The sequence below is a fragment of the Phyllopteryx taeniolatus genome, chromosome 4, assembly GCF_024500385.1.
Source record: "Phyllopteryx taeniolatus isolate TA_2022b chromosome 4, UOR_Ptae_1.2, whole genome shotgun sequence".
In the NCBI taxonomy this organism is placed as follows: domain Eukaryota; kingdom Metazoa; phylum Chordata; class Actinopteri; order Syngnathiformes; family Syngnathidae; genus Phyllopteryx; species Phyllopteryx taeniolatus.
In genome coordinates this window covers 19,906,940-19,923,012 of record NC_084505.1, presented here as the reverse complement: position 1 = coordinate 19,923,012, position 16,073 = coordinate 19,906,940, and the positions used below count along the sequence as shown (strand labels likewise).

Below are 16,073 nucleotides of genomic sequence, written 5' to 3'. Positions count from 1 at the left end.
TCAAAGTGCGTGGTGTTCTGTAAATGCATCTGAACTTTATTTAACCATCCTCCATCTTACATGAGCTCCTAGCTACGACAGAGGCACGATAGCGACGCTGCCACGGGGAGTGAGAGAAAACGTCCGTAACTTCGACGCCACGCTGATATATTCACATGGAGGCTCAGCCGTGGTGATATTCAGTCTGATTTTTCTTCATTTTTTTCCTTTGTGATAAAACGCACCGTTTAGTGTTGACCTTTTGGTACTTTGGAGGGGGTTAGAGAACATAAAAGAACACGTCAACATTTTTTTAATAATACGGAACCTCCTCTTCTGCTTCATTAAAAATCAAACGACAGCAACTAAAGAAAATCAACAGTGATGTCACACGTCAGTTCAGTGTGCGTGGTGTGTCTGTGTGTTAGTTACAGCCTGATCAGTGCTTCGGTGGACACTTGATAAGGTGTGTGTGTGTGTGTGTGTGTTACTATGGGAAGAAGGAGCGAGGGGGTGAGTGTTGGTGAGGTCTCCAGCGTCTCCTTGTTTTTCCATTCACATTTCTTCACATGATGCGGAGACCCTGGATAGAAGCTTCTAGACTCTGAGGAGAGGAAATCAAATACAGAAGATGGCAGTGAAAGCTCAGTACGGCGTGCATGTTTGTGTTTACCAAGTTCACTTTTGTGTATTACTCCATCTTGTGGTACTAAAAAGAATCATTCAATCAAACTGTGCACAATGTTACAGTGGGTTAAACTTTCTTTAAACCCGGGACAGTCCACTAGTACAGTTCCGTTGCATTTCACTTCTAAGTAAAATACATTAGCAATCAATCTTTAAGAATTGTTACTTTTTTTAATTAAGGTAAAATTTGTATTTTTAATGTCCTGGTTCACATATAATTTGAATACTTTTCATATTGGGCACAAATAGCAATGACAAAAGCACTCTTGAAAACAGTCCATTTGTAATTGTGTATATATTCATATATTAGGGTTGTCACTATCAAATCTTTTTAGAATCAATTGATTATTAGTCGAATAATAATCGCCCACCCCTCCATTATTATTATTATTATTATTTTTAACTACTAACATGCATTTTATTCTAATTTATGAGTGATGGACTTCAATCCTTGAACTGCATTTGCTGGTACTGAGTCTATGGTATATATTTGGTGTTCAGAATTTGAGACAGCAAAATGCTAAATGCTAAACAGTTAGCAATCGCGATTAGCATTAGGCCTGGTACACACCAAGATTTTTCCTTTTTCCACCTTTGGCCAAACGTATACCGTCTACCAATTTAACTGCGCAGCCCTAACCGTAAATATACCAATTCTAATAGAACCAGGAAATGTATTGGTGCATTCATGGATCAAACAGCAGTTACGAATTTTGCCATTCCAGGCCTTGTTAGAAACCAGCAAGTTGTGCAAAAAGTACTGAAATATTTTACAGTTGGACGACAAGCGCATCCCAAAAAATTAGAGGGTCAAATTAAGTTCACCTGTAGAGGTTATAGTGAACTTTAAGTTTATCGGGAAATTTCACCGCAATGCCCAATATCTCAAACCTTTTGTGCGTAGTGTATGCGCATACCTTAAAGTCCCAAATAGTCATGGCGCCGTCGATACCGGTGGTGCAGAACCTGCGACAGTCCCTTTTGTCTCCCTCGTAGATAGACACTTGGCTGTAAGTAAAACATGTAGGAATGACAAAATGATGCATAGCATGCTACCCCCCCACCACACACAATTTAAAGGGCACACTATGGAAAAGTGACTTATTTGCTTGTATTCAAAAAGTGTGTCTGGAGTGCCTGCCCACACATCAAGTGTGAAATTAAACAACCAAGTGAATCTTCTGTTAGCTGCCTAGTACAATGGTGCTTTGACTTACAAATTGATTTTGTTCCGTGACCACGCTCGTGAAATTAGTGACGCACTGAAATGAAAATTCTTGGATGAAAAGTAGGAAACCAAGACCGAAAACTGAAACATTATGCCAATTATTAATAAAATTGCAATTATGGGTATGACGGTGTACTAATCCCTTCTTTTCAACTGCAGCTGTAGCAATGTCTTTTGCAATACAATGTCTTTATTTTTTTACACAATGACACCGCTGACATGAAATGCCCGAAAAGCTCGGCAGTGTGGAGTTATTTTGGTTTTGAAAAGTCTCACAAGAAACTAATTTCCCCACGGCTGCAGCAGTTGCATCTCGCTGCTAATGTGCTGTGTGCGTCAACCACACTTGCCATGGTTCTATTGACGCCACATGATTAGTTCAGTACGGAGCAACTTGCATTATTATCGGCTATTCGTAACATCTGTCAAAAAATGGACGGATGCAATTTATTTAGAAATATACATTATCGTTTTATTATCGCCCAGCCCTAATTAAGACATTTTGACTGATCATTGTAGCCGCTAAATAGCGAGACTGAGACACCCACGTAGCACGCCAGCTTGGCAGTGGTGGCAACGCCGAGCTTTATGCAGAGAAGCACGTGCTGACCATGCTTGGCGGCAAACTTCCGGTGGCTGAAAATTTTATGCATCACTAATTGAAATGAATGGGAATGCCATTAATGTGGTGCAGGCGCGCACACACAAAAAAACAACAAAATTAAAAAAAAAAAAAAAAAAGTTTTTTAAAAATAAAAATATCAGTAAATACAGTTAGGCCCAACAATATTTGGACAGTGACAAGTTTTGTCATTTTAGCTGTTGACGAAAACATTCAGGACACAATTACATAATCAATGTGGTCTTAAAGTGCATTCTCAGCTGTAATTTGAGAGTATCCACATACAAATTGGAGCAAGGGTTTAGGAATTAGAGCTCTTTAATACGTAGCCGCCTCTTTTTGAAGGGACCAGACGTAATTGGACAATTGACTCAGAAGGCTGCAAAAAATAAAAAATAAAAAAATGGGCTCTTCCTTCATTAACCTGTCATCAATTAAGTAGTTACCGTAATTTCTCGTGTATAACGCACATTTGTTTCCGCCAAAAATTGTCACAATAGTGCGCATTACACATATAGGTATAGGAGAAAATGAAAAAGGCTTTCATATTTTATAAATATATGCCACCATCTAGAGGTTATGAAAAAGCTGTACACTTTCATTTCAATATGCCACGCCCCCTAAATTTTATGAAGTTGTACACTTTCATTCTAGTATGCCACCTAAGGTTATGAAAAAGGTGTAGCCTACAGTTTAATTCCAATATGACTGCATATATGTATAATTGTGCTCATAAGGTTACATAACCAGGCAGAATGTGATTTTTGTTTTTGTTTTTTTAAAAATACAACTGATGACTGAACAACAAACATTAATTTGTGTTCTAATGTAATGTTTTGTTTTATGATAATGTTTTTCTGAAATGCTTGACGACTAAAATAAAATTGTGTTTCGCCTGGCCCTTCATGTTTTCCTTAAAGAATTGTACCCATCTTACAAATTCTGCCTGGGTAATCAAACATATGAGCCCAACTGTGTGTTTTCTCATTTACTAAATAAAAGTAGGGCTGTGAATTTCAAAATAAAAGCAAGTAAATAAAAAAAGTTGTATGCGTTCGAAATAAAGTGTTAAACTTCTGAATAATTCTTCAAAAAAACTAACAAAATACAGATAATACTGACATGTTTTGATCATATGGGTAGAAGCAAATCATGCATTGTAAAAATACATTATACATAGGTAGAAGGGTTTTCTCAGAATTTTGAGGTCAACTTTGGAGGTGCGCATTATAAATGGGTGTGCATTATACAGGAGAAATTACGGTAAAAGGTCTGGAGTTGATTCCAGGTGTGGCATTTGGAAGCTGTTCCTGTGACCATACAACATGCAGTCAAAGGAGGTGAAACAGACCATCCTGTAGCTGGGGGGTGGGGGGAAATCCATCAGAGAGATCGCGTAAATGTTAGGAGTGGCCAAATCAACAGTTTCGTACATTCTGAGAAAAAACAGTGTGCACTGGTGAGCTTGGGAACTCAAAGGCCTGGACGTCCATGGAAAGACAACAGTGGGGGATGATCGCAGAATCTTTTCCATGGTGAAGAAAACCCCCCATACAACATGCACACAAGTGAAGAACACTATCCAGGAAGTAGGTGTATCAGTATCTAAGTCTACCATAAAGAGAAGACTTCAACTAGTGTGCTGTGAGCGCTCTTCAGGTGTACCGTGGGAAATTATAAAATTTTACTTAGTTGCTCAAAAAAACTATTATTTACAAGAAATAATGTATCTTTCTTCGTCTATTTATGCCAGTGAGGCATAGTGACAGACAGAACAAATAAATGGTCTTCTTTTAGATGGCAGGAAGTACATACAGTCATTTATGTATCCACTTTGTGTGACATTTTTGTTTGTTGGTGTGCCGTGAGAGATTTCAATTGTAAAATATGTGCCTTGGCGCCATAAAGGTTGGAAATCACTGGCGTAAATACAAAGGATTCACCACAAGGTGCAAACCATTAATCAGCCTCAAAAATAGAAAGGCCAGAATTGACTTTGCCAAAAAACACCTGAAGAAGCCAGCCCAGTTCTGGAACAGCATTCTTTGGACAGATGATACTAAGATCAACCTGTACTAGAATGATGGGAAGAAGAAAGTTTGGAGAAGAATTGGAACAGCTCATAATACAAAGTACACCACATCTTCTGTAAAACATGGTGGAGGCAGTGTGATGGCATGGGCATGCATGGCTTCCAATGGTAATGGGTAACTTGTGTTTATTGATGATGTGACAAAAGACAGAAGCAGCCGGAAGAATTCTGAAGTGTATAGGGGATATACTTTCTGCTCAGATTCAGCCAAATGCAGCAAAGTTGACTTGGACGGCGAGTCACAGTATAGTTGGGACAATGATCCAAAACCTACAGCAAAAGCAACCCAGGAATTTCTTAAAGCAAAGAAGTGGAATATTCTGCAATGGCCAAGTCAATCACCAGATCCCAACCCCATCGAGCAAAACTTAAGGCAGAAAGACCCACAAACAAGCAACAAACTGAAGACAGCTGCAGTAAAACATCACAAAGGAGGAAACCCAGCATTTACTTGATGTCCATGGGTTTCAGACTTCAGGCAGTCATTGCCTACAAAGGATTCCCAACAAAATATTGAAAAGTAATATTTTACTTAGGGTTATGTTTATTTGTCCAATTACTTTTGAATTTCCATCGAAACAGCTACAATTCCTACATGTTTAATCATATATTTTTGTTCAACCCCTTGAATTAAACCTTAAAGTCTGCAGTTGAATTTTGTTGTAGTCGTTTCATTTCAAATCCAATGTGGTGGCATGCAGAGCCCAGCTCATGAAGATTGTGTCACGGCCAGATATTTCTGGCCTTAACTGTAATATTGTACATTATAAAAACAGAGTAATGACATTGTTCAATTCTTTACATTCTTTTTAATAATCTGTAATCATTTGTTTCATGCGTCAATGCCCATTGAACTTTTGCTCTCAAGTGTGCGCCTTGGCCATCAGGGGGCAGTATAATACAGACATGATTTCACAACTGAGTCAATAAGCTGCAGTAATATTAGTTGTTTTTTGTAGGCGATAAATACAGTCGTGCATAAAAATATTGGGACCCCAGGGGGGCCAAAATAAGGGATTAAAGTGGATGACATCAGACTAAGTTTTTCCTGTTTTAGGTCAATGAGGATTACCAAAATTATTTCTACTTGCTAAATGCCAGAATAGTGAGAGGATTTTTTTTTAGACATAATAGACAATACAGTCATGCTAAAAAAATATTGACACCCCAGGCTGGCTCAAAGTTAAAACAAAAATAAATTTTAAAAAGTGTAACTACTTCCACAGATACTTTGAAGGTATTTCAATTCAGCTAGTGTTGAGTATATGCAACAAGACTTATCTAACGTTACAGCTGTAAATTGTTACTTTGTTTTAAGTTGCGCACACACCATGTTTTACAGTGTGGGGAGTGAGCTGCGGTGGGGTGAGGACGTGTACAATTTCCACTGACTAGGAATTTATAGAGCTTGCGACACAAAGCCAGAGGTTGAGTGCTGCCAGCGCTTCCTAGCCTTACAAACATACGAGCAAACGTAACTATACAGGTAGTGTTTTATATGAGAAGCAGATTCGTCTGCTTTGCCGAGTTGGAGATCTGACTTCGGGAAAGAGGGGGGTGATTAAAAACGTTGAGGGGACGGATAGATGTCATGTCATTATGAATCTGAGTGGCAGGGTTGGGACTGGCTCATGAAACCTCTTAGCCAATGTGGCTAAACAGTATACAAATCTCCTTGCCACACGCATGTAGTTGCAACTTTAACTTAACTCTTAACTATTTCAATTAGCCTTTGGCGAGGTGGTGAACGGGCAGCGCGAACCCTGGAGTGGGTATCAGTACTATTTGCGCCCTTGTCAACGGCACCTCCTAGCCTGACGACAGAGGGGACCGCTCCGGCACGCGAGGCTTGCTCTTGCCATGGCGAGGGGGCTGAGCGCACGCATGCGCGGCTGCCCGTTGGCGGTTCAAAATAACAAGGCGGCGGTCTTTCTTCGGAAAGGAGAACGTGCAGGTGGAGGAGACTGACTAAAGCAGTGACAAAGACAGAGACTTTCAGCTTTCACCAAATATAGTGAGACTCTGTTACAGGAGCATTAAATCATGCACTCGTACAAGTACGACCAAATGGAATTTTTACTCGCATATTGCATCTGTGGGTTTCTCTGCCATTTTCAAGCGACTACACCGCTCAGTTCTTAAAACTTTGTTTTCCACAGAGCAGAGAGAATATATGCCGGTGAGTATTTTTGTACGTGTTGTTGCTCTGTGTTTTTTATAGTAGTAGAAACCTACGTGATGCTGTTCTGGTGCAGGGTGTCCAGCGTGGTGTTGCGGTCCTCAGTGGTTGCCCTCTTGTCCATGTTGCGGAAGCGCTCCATGGCCGAGATGTTCCTCTGGATGCTCTGCTTGGGCAGGTCCAGCTTGGATACGAAGGTCAGAACGCCAGCGTCGTCGCAGCGAAACAGCATGGGGCAGCAGTCGTGGCCCTGGAGGTGTGCAAAGACATACATTTTTTTAAAAGTTTCACCTTCATGTGGGCAGACACTGTATATATGAGAGTGTGTGGAAACTTACCGCAGCTACTAGGCTGTTCTCGGTCACAAAGCAGACGCTGAGGAGAGGCAGGAACTCTGTCTTCAGCTGCAAAGGACTAAAAAGCAAAAAATACTTTACAAACATTTCTAACTGTATCATTTGGTTCCGCTTGATATTAGGAGACATACATATTTTTTTCCATGTGTCTTAACATGTCTGTGGCATGCTTTCGCACCATTACGTCACAACCCGGAATAGCTCCCTGAGACACATTTTCAGAAAAAGTTAATTTTCCCATAAGATAACCCCTTTAACTTTTTGTGAATCATAAATGAATAAAAAATAAAGAAATAAATGTAAATGGCTTGTAGTAGCTCCCTTTTTGGCTGCTCCAACACTTGAAGGCAAAGCAGTGGAGCTACATATTGGCTCTTTTTTTTTTGGCAAGCAGGATGACACCACAGTGAGTTTGTTCTACTTAGAAACGTAACTACAGGCTTGCTGGCTGGACAGAATAACTATCAGCAATATGCAAACAACATACCAGGCAGTCTTGGAGCTGTCCACGACAGTAACTGTGCTGTCGTGGCTGACCCACGACAGGCGGTTCCCCGAGGCCGAGAAAGACACAGAGTGGACCCAACCTCCTCCTCCTAAACAAGAACAACAGGTTCAGCTGCTTCAAATGGTGTTTGTTTTGTTAGCTCACGAGAGGGCAGACCTGCTCCTCCGAACTCTGCTAGCACAGCCCCGAAAGGCATTTTGCTGCCCCAAGGCGTCGGGCCTGGCTTCTCCTCCACCTCCTTAATGTAGGCTGAGAACACCCTGGACACCACACAGACAAAGAAACAGTCACATTATTATTTCCTGGGTGTCTGCATGAAAAATCAACAATTCCTTTGCGTTTTCCAAGGAAATCTTTTCATATGCCAGTGCCTTGCTTAGTTTCATGAAGTCACCTGCACTTGAAATCACAGGACCCAGCAGCCAGCAACACGTTATTGGGGTGCCAGTCCAGACTGAGGATTGTGGAGCGGATGGGCTTCTTTATGTGCTTGCTCACCCACCTGAAATATGGAAATAGGGCAAAATGTGTTTTGTTTCCCCCCCCCATTTAAATTTTACCAGTGAAGCACACTACTCCTTACCCCTTCGTCATTAAAGCCAAGAATGTAGCGGGGGGGGGGGGGGGCGATATGGCCTTAAAATCAATTCTCTAATATTTTTTCACAAAAATCTGATTTCTGATTTGAATCTATTTGTTCCGTTTTGCTGATTGAAAAAGCAAATGAAAATTAAATTATTAAAAACTTACGCTTATATATTTTCTCCCCAGCTTTAATTTAAGACTGTATTATCGTTTTGATGCCCTATGGCCAAGTTATTTTTACATTTGTAAAAGAGTTAAGGAAGCGATGACTCTTTTCACCTTTGTCATTTACCTTTAAAAGGGAGATTGAAATAATATATATTTTTTAAATGTCATTTGTGATATAAACCATTCCGAAGTGTATTAGTAAAATTGTGTAAAAAAAAAAAAAAAAAAAAATCATTCCTCTCTGGCCCCATTTTGTAACTCAAATTAGTTTTTTAAGAAACCACCACCCCCTGATGAAAAACAACCAATCAGAGACAGAAGGTTAGATTGGCTTAGATAACCTTTATTAGGCCCACAATGGGGAAATTTGCCTCGCTTCAACAGCAATAGTTGTTACGGAAATAGTAAGGAAGGTGTGACCGACGAGGTCTCACTCATTTGGCATGCACTCGCAGGCGCATTCATAGCCGGTTACCAGCACACCCCCACGGCCTTCTGCTGCTGACCTGTTTGCTTGGGCTTCAGGAGCTTTGCTAACACTATGTGGGAATAGCCACTTCTTTTAAAAAAAATAAAAAAATAAAAAATGCCCATCCCTCATTTGATAACAAGTGGCCATAAGACTAGCAAAAAGAAGCAGAGCAAGGGACCTCAGGCAGCAGAGGATTCAGAAGCAGTCAGATACATTCCAAAAAAACAACTTTAAAATGATAACATTTAGTGTTATAGTCACACTCCATTACAAATAACCCACGCTACCAACGTAGCAGCTGTGGCTAATAACGGTCAAATCTTACAAGCTAATTTTAAACAGAAAATTTAAATGCTAAACTTGCATTTGCAACATGACTCATTATACTTGTTAACTTTTTAAGTTGAAATTTTCGTATGGATCTTCATCTGAACAGTGGTTAATGAATTTTTACACTTTTGTGACAAACTTAAGAAAAAAACAACAACATGAATCATGACGCCATACACCAATGGTCCCCAACCACCAGCCCGCGAACCGGTACCGGGCCGTGAGGCATTTGCTACCGGGCCGCAGAGAAAGAATGACCAATTTATATAATTTCTGTTGTATTGCAATTCGTGTGTCAATGGGTTTTATTTTGAAAATTGACCGGATCTTCTCCGCCACAACAGCTGCGCGTCTCAAGTGACACGTCAAGACTGCACAGAACGCTTCCGTTTCCGGTCCCAGCCGCCTTGAACGCTTCTGTTTCCGGTCTGAGCGGGCTGGCTAACGGCGGCAGAGCTCAAAGAACAAAATCATTTACATTTACTGAAAAGATTTGTTCTTTTGAACAAAACAACACGATATCAGGAGTCCTACTTAAAAGACGGGTTTATCATAACAGTTAACGCTCACGCACCGAGTCCGCTCTGATACAGTCGTAGGTTGCTGCTCGACACAGGCAGAACTACTTTTACGGAGGTAAAGTCTACTCTCATTGAGGAGCTATGGAACTGCAGTCTGGTCTGGCTGCCTACAACTCCAAGTCCCACATCGCGCCCACAGTGGACGCACCATGAACGCACAGCCGGTTCGTGAGAAAAATGCCTACTCTAAACCAGTCCGCGGTGCAAAGAAGGTTGGGGAACACTGCCATACTCTACCCATGTCATGTATCAAAGATCATACTGTGACACGGTAGCTAAAAATATTAACATTTGCACTTATGATATGATCATTTACACATTTGTCATTTATCTTTACAGTTATGACTGTTAAAAGATTGCTAAATTGGCTTTATGGTTTATTATCAACAGTGGTTCATTTGTTTCTCACCAAAATCTTTAATTTTCGTGAGGTGACTCATTACACAGTCACAGATTATTTTTTAAATCTGTTTTGTTTTTACATCTTACGTTTGTAGTGATTAACAGATATCTACACTTCCATGAACACGTTAAAGTCAAAATAAGACTTGAAACAAAGGTCCCATATTTTGGCTATTTCGATCTCCATAGAGTAACTCACTAACATGGACTTAGTATCGAAATGTTAATTTCATTTTTTTTAAAAACACCTTCGTTAGCGTGCAGAAAAGGACCCTCTGACAGCTACTTCTGTTTGACCCAGTTTTGTGTCCATATTTGGCTAAGACCGCCGCCTTTCCTCGAACTGGTTGCCTCCGTGTCGAAGACCAACTTTGTGAGAGCACACACACTGTTATTTTGACAGCGCTGGCTAGGGAGCGGGGAGGTAGGCGGAGATCTTCGCTAGTGACAAAGATAAGCCTGAGAAATTTGAATGACCTGATTTCACGCCTCTCAGCCAAAAAACGTCTGAAACTCAGGAATGCGTGGACAATTTTAATTCATATTTCACGTTTACTGAGGCACCATAGAGACAATATTACATCCCAAATACTAGAAAAAGTTGGCTTATCAAAATACAGGACCTTTAATTGTACAGCTAATAAAGGTTTTACAATGCCAACAGTCTGACCCTGGAACAGATTAATTTCTACTATTTCCATTATTTCCTGTTTTTATTTCCTAGAAATTAAGATAAAATGGAGGACAACCAGCATTCCACCTTAAAATCATGTTAATCAACCATAATTAAAAAGTTCCGCTGTAGTCTTTTTTGCTTTCTCACCAGTCATTCTCCGACTCAAAGTAGCAGACTGAGATGAGCCGCGCGCCGCTGCCCACCGCAAACTTGTTCTCCAGCGGGGACCACTTAACAAAGGTGGCGGCTCTGTTGATTCTGAGAATCACCAGCGTGGGCTTCCACACACCCTCCTTTTGGGACCACACGTACGCATTGCGGTCAGCGCCGCAAGTCACAATGCGGTCGCTCCTGGGGGCCCAGTCGATTCCTGCGGAGAAGTTGGCACTTCACTCTAAAGGACTTTAAAGGGAACATCCATCCATTTTTTGTACCGCTTATCCTCACTAAGGTCATGGGCGTGCTGGCGCCTATCTCAGCTGACTCTGGGCGAGAGGCGGGGTAGACTGAACTGGTCCCCAGCCAATCACAGGGCACACATAGACAAACAACCATTCACACTCACTTTCACACCTACGGCCAATTTAGAGTTTTCAATTAACCTACCACGCATGTTTTTGGGATGTGGGAGGAAACCGGAGTACCCGGAGAAAACCCTCGCAGACATGGGGAAAATATGCAAACTTCACACAGGCGAGGCCGGATTTGAACCCGTGCCCTCAGAGCTGTGAGGCAGATGTGCCAAGCAGTCGCCCCACTGTGCTGCCTAAAGGGGACATATTTAAGGAAAATGACTCTTTAATTATTTGGATACACAAAGTGGCGTGCCTGCTAGGATTGGGCATCGAGAATCAAGAACCCATTGGAACCGGGACTAACGTTCCGGTTCTCCTTGAACCGTTCAAATTTAAAAATTTCGGCTCCCAGTTTTGATGCCTAGTCCTCCAGCCGCGAAGAAGTAGTGGCGAAAAGCAACGAAGCGGCATAAACCAACGAAGAAGAAAGGGCACGATGACGTGCTCGTGCCCAACGGCAGCGAACAAAAGTGTGTCTTAACTTTGCTAAAATGAATAACCAGTGAATGAATGAGGAGTCGCCTCAGTGCAACACTTGGAATAAGATTACATTGTGCAAAGGAGTTTTGCCCGATGTGTAGCGTGTGACGCGCTCCGAGCCTCAGCCGCGCAGAGCTTCAGTGAAGTCAACTCTCAGTCACTTGGCTAAGTGAAACAATAAAATACGCCTATGCCAACATTGAGACAGCTAACAAGATAAACGGTTGCTTGCACTTTTGCACTGATGGTTTTTAGAAACGTAAGCGCTGATGAGCCCCCAAAAAGCTTAACATTGCGCTAAAACTTCACCGTAACAACTTTACATCACAATGAATTGGGACAAAATTCACATAAATGTCATCTCGCATTATCACCAACACTAACCTTGTGCCTCATCGGTGGGAAGGGAAAGGAATCCGCGTTCTAGGGCATTTGGTTCCATCCATTTAAAATAAAAGAAATAAAACTAACAGGTGCCATTATTTTTCGTACCAAAATGCTGAGTTCCGGTGCGTACACTTAAAAATAAAAGGCTACGCGCTTAAAACAAGAAGTCAAGTTAAAACTTGCACATAGAAACCATTTGACGTGATGAAACAGAATACAGGGGAAGCTATATAGCGGTCAGTGAAGTCAACTCTCAGTCAACTGGGTGAGTGAAACAAAAAATTGTTAATAAAATAACTATTTTAACAATGCTATATTTAATTTTTAGCTGAAACGTTAATGAATATTAAGTCAACTGGGTTAGTTCCACACACATTGCCTTTTAGTTCATAGGTTTGATAGTGATACTGGTTATAAAGAACCTTGAGTCAATTTTAGTCTATGCTGCAGGCTGCTAAGAAAATGGATGTTCATAAAATGGACACCCTTTATTTAAACCATGCAAACTTTTTTGACCCAGCCCCCTAAAAGAATCGGAATAGAGAACTGTTTGGAACCGGAATCGAACTAAGGAACCGGCATCGGAACCGGAATCGCTCGAATTCAAACGATGCCCAACCCTAGTGCCTGCCCACCCATGAAGTGTGAAATTATATAACAGTGATTCTTTGGTCCGCTTCCTATTTCAGACAATGTGTCTGTGAAGTTCTCCTTTCTTGACTTAGCAACTAGGCTGGGTGAAGAGCCACCATTTTCAAGTGAAGGTCAGACTACACAGTCAGACTACTGTCATGTCAAAGCCAAAATCTAAGCAGAGCAGCAGTGTCGGCTTCTGATAAGTGGTACATACTCAACATGTACAGCTATGTTGCTGATGTGTGGGTATAGAGAGGTGAAAGTGTCCGCTGCATGCATCGTATCCAAGGATCCGTTACAATAATTGCCGAAGTGTACTTTGGCAGCTTGGTGATGAAGTGCTGACTCCACACGGTAAAATATAATCAAATCTGTATGGGTACTCGCTAGGGGAAATGGGTAACTGGCACGTGCCATTCATTTAAGACAAAAACTACTGATGATAAATGAATGGACGATATGTCTCATAAACTTTCTTAAAAGGTCATACGATGAACCAAGTACCTGTAATGTGTCCATTGTGCTCCTTCAGCTCGTCAGTCTTGACCCACTGGTTTCCATTCTTCTTATAAATATGAACTTCATGGTTGTTGGGGCTGATGGCAATCTCTGCGTGGGAAAAAAAACACAACAAGACAGTGTTAGCGGTGAGTAGATCTAAAAAAAAACCAGCCAAACCTGTTTTCCCCCTTGCTGGAATGACAGATGTGAAGTGGTGGTGCATTCAAAGAGGGTGAGGGGAAAAGGCCAAACTGACGTGTCCTGTCGCGGTTCCACGCGTGGCAGGTGATGGGCTCCAGGAAAAACTGGTGAAGGGACATCTTTTATGGGTGTGGTCCTTCGGTTCAGGGCTCTCTGTCACAAACACACACAGGCAGTGCAAACTTTTTATTAGAACTTTGTCATTTATCTTCGTGTAAAGGCAGAGTGTGGACTTCGCCTCCCGCTGATTACCAACACGCCACGGCTGACAAGACATTAAAAGTGTCCATTTGATTTTATTAATAAATGGGACATGTTATCGTTGAAAGCCACGCTAACCGGCTCGCATAGCTAATCGAAGCGGACTGTTCAAAACATGAAACACCGCAGCAACTAACTGTCGAAAATCGCCGTTAAATTACGTTTGCGACGAATCAGTTTACCCAAAAGATGACAAAATGTACGCCCTCTGTTTGTAGAGTTTCTCTTATTTCATATTTTCATCATGAAAATAAGATTAGTAGTACACACAAGTTGAACCCTCAAATTAGCCAACCTATGATTTTCTATGGTTGCTACGTAGGCCTCACTCGTCTGAACCCGACCACGGTATTTCCTACCGAGCTAGCCCGGCGTGCTAACTCACCTCGTCCGCTTCTCGGCTTTCCGCACTCACCTTAGCCGGCAAGCTAAGCAACGCTAGCGGTGAGGCGGCGGCGTGGGAAGGGAAAGGCTCGATGACCAACGAGGGAGCCGGACGTGAATTCGCGGACTCTGGTCAGTCGACACGAATTCGTCCGGGAATGTTTGATGGGAATGTCAAGAAGACGGCCGACGACGACGTGCGTCCAGGAACATCCGGTGACTGACTGACAGCTAGCTTAGCCTCATCACGCTAGTAGCCAGCCAGCTACAGTCAAGTGTATTGGGAGAAACAGCGCCACACATCCATATGATAGGAATTGCAGCTATACGTCAAACAGGAAGTAGGCGCCGAAATGCTCTCGTGTTGTGTACGGTGGGCGAGAGAGTTCAGGGCAAACGCAAGAGAGTCAAAAGACGATAAACTATATGGGTCGGCCAAAAACGGAAGGAAGGAAACACAGAAGGAACCTGAAGAAAGAAAGGAAGCGAGGGAGGGAGGGAGGAAGGAAGGAACGAAGTATGGCAGGAAGGAAACAACAATGGTATGAAAGGAAGGACAGGTGGAAGGTAGGAATATAGCAAGGAAGGAGAGAAGGAAGGACAGTATGAAAGGAAGGAAGGTAGGAAGTGAGGGAGGGAGCAAAGAAGGAAGGAAGGGAAGAAGGTAGAAAGCAAGGAACGGCGGATGAGAGGGCAGGAGGAAGGGAAAATGGGAGGAAGGAATGAAAGAAGGTAAGAACATAGGAAGCGAGGAAGGAAAGAAGTGAGGGAGGGATGGAGAGAGGAAGAAAGGAAAGACAAACTAATTGAGGAAGTAAGGAAGGACACAATAACATGAAAGGAAGGACAGCTACAAGGTCAGAAGAAAACTAGGAAGGACAGAAGGAAGGAATGTATGAAAGGAAAGAAGACAAGGTAGGTAGTAAAGAAGAAGAGTGTGAGAAAGGAAGGAAAAAGGAAGGAAAGATAATATGAAAGGGAGGGAGGTAAGAAGGTAGTAAGCAAGGCAGGAAGCGAGGAAGGGAGAATGGAAGGAAAGAAGTTAAGAACTTTGGAAGCAAGGAAGAGAGGGAGTGTGACAGGAAGAAAGGAAGGACACATTAATTATGGAAGGAAAGAAGGGAGGAAGGAAGGATAGAAGAAAACAAGAATGGTAGAATAATAATTGGGATCCAACTGTCATTGCCAAGTACAGACTCATCTCTAATTTACCCTTCCTCACTCAGCATAGTACTTGCCCATTCGGCTAAATGACGATCTCATAATCCAACACCCTTCTGCTTACATTGTATATCCGTCTGCTTTTCGACCTCACCAGTGTACAGAAACAACACTCATCAAAGTTGTGAATGAGCTACACACAAACAGAGAAATGATTCATACTTAAAAGGCTTGACCTCAGTGCCGCTTTTGACACAGTTGACTGTACAAGTCCACTGGAGCAGCTTGAACAGTGGGTCTAAACCGGTCAAAATCCTCGCTACGTGATGGCGATGGGCACTACTTCCTATCCAACAGAAAGGCCCTCACATGGGCCAGCAATCCAACGCTTGGTGAATTGTGCTTCACAATGACAGTGAGACATCGAAGGACGCGGCGTAGTTATGAATGCTTGGCCGGCCCCAGGCTTCGAGACGAGGAGACGCCGCGACATGGACCAATCCGAGCGGATCTATTTTCCATATTTCAATTGGGGAAAATGAGTGGTCCAATGAGAGTAACGCTTGTGCATGGAACCTTTAAGAAACTGCTGCTTTAGGTAGTGTGTGAAAGAGTGACTTCC

General features: G+C 42.1%; 1 protein-coding gene across 4 annotated transcripts; it reads right to left on the bottom strand.

Annotated features, from left to right (window-relative positions):
* Nucleotides 1-10: 10 nt before the first annotated feature.
* On the bottom strand, nucleotides 11-14,589 carry LOC133476672 (actin-related protein 2/3 complex subunit 1A). Of its 4 annotated transcripts, none has more exons than XM_061770366.1 (11): nucleotides 14,292-14,586; nucleotides 13,701-13,798; nucleotides 13,448-13,552; nucleotides 11,013-11,235; nucleotides 8,046-8,153; nucleotides 7,808-7,911; nucleotides 7,631-7,739; nucleotides 7,126-7,201; nucleotides 6,844-7,037; nucleotides 1,584-1,674; nucleotides 11-583 (listed from the first exon to the last, which is right to left on the bottom strand). In XM_061770366.1, exons 2-11 carry the CDS (start codon nucleotides 13,762-13,764, stop codon nucleotides 545-547), a joined length of 1,113 nt encoding a protein of 370 aa, XP_061626350.1. In that variant the 5' UTR covers nucleotides 13,765-13,798; nucleotides 14,292-14,586; the 3' UTR covers nucleotides 11-544. The 4 variants fall into 4 exon arrangements, with proteins under 4 accessions (XP_061626350.1, XP_061626351.1, XP_061626354.1 ...); XM_061770367.1 differs by having other exon boundaries at nucleotides 14,322-14,586; XM_061770370.1 differs by lacking the exon at nucleotides 8,046-8,153.
* Between the last annotated feature and the right edge of the window lie 1,484 nt (nucleotides 14,590-16,073).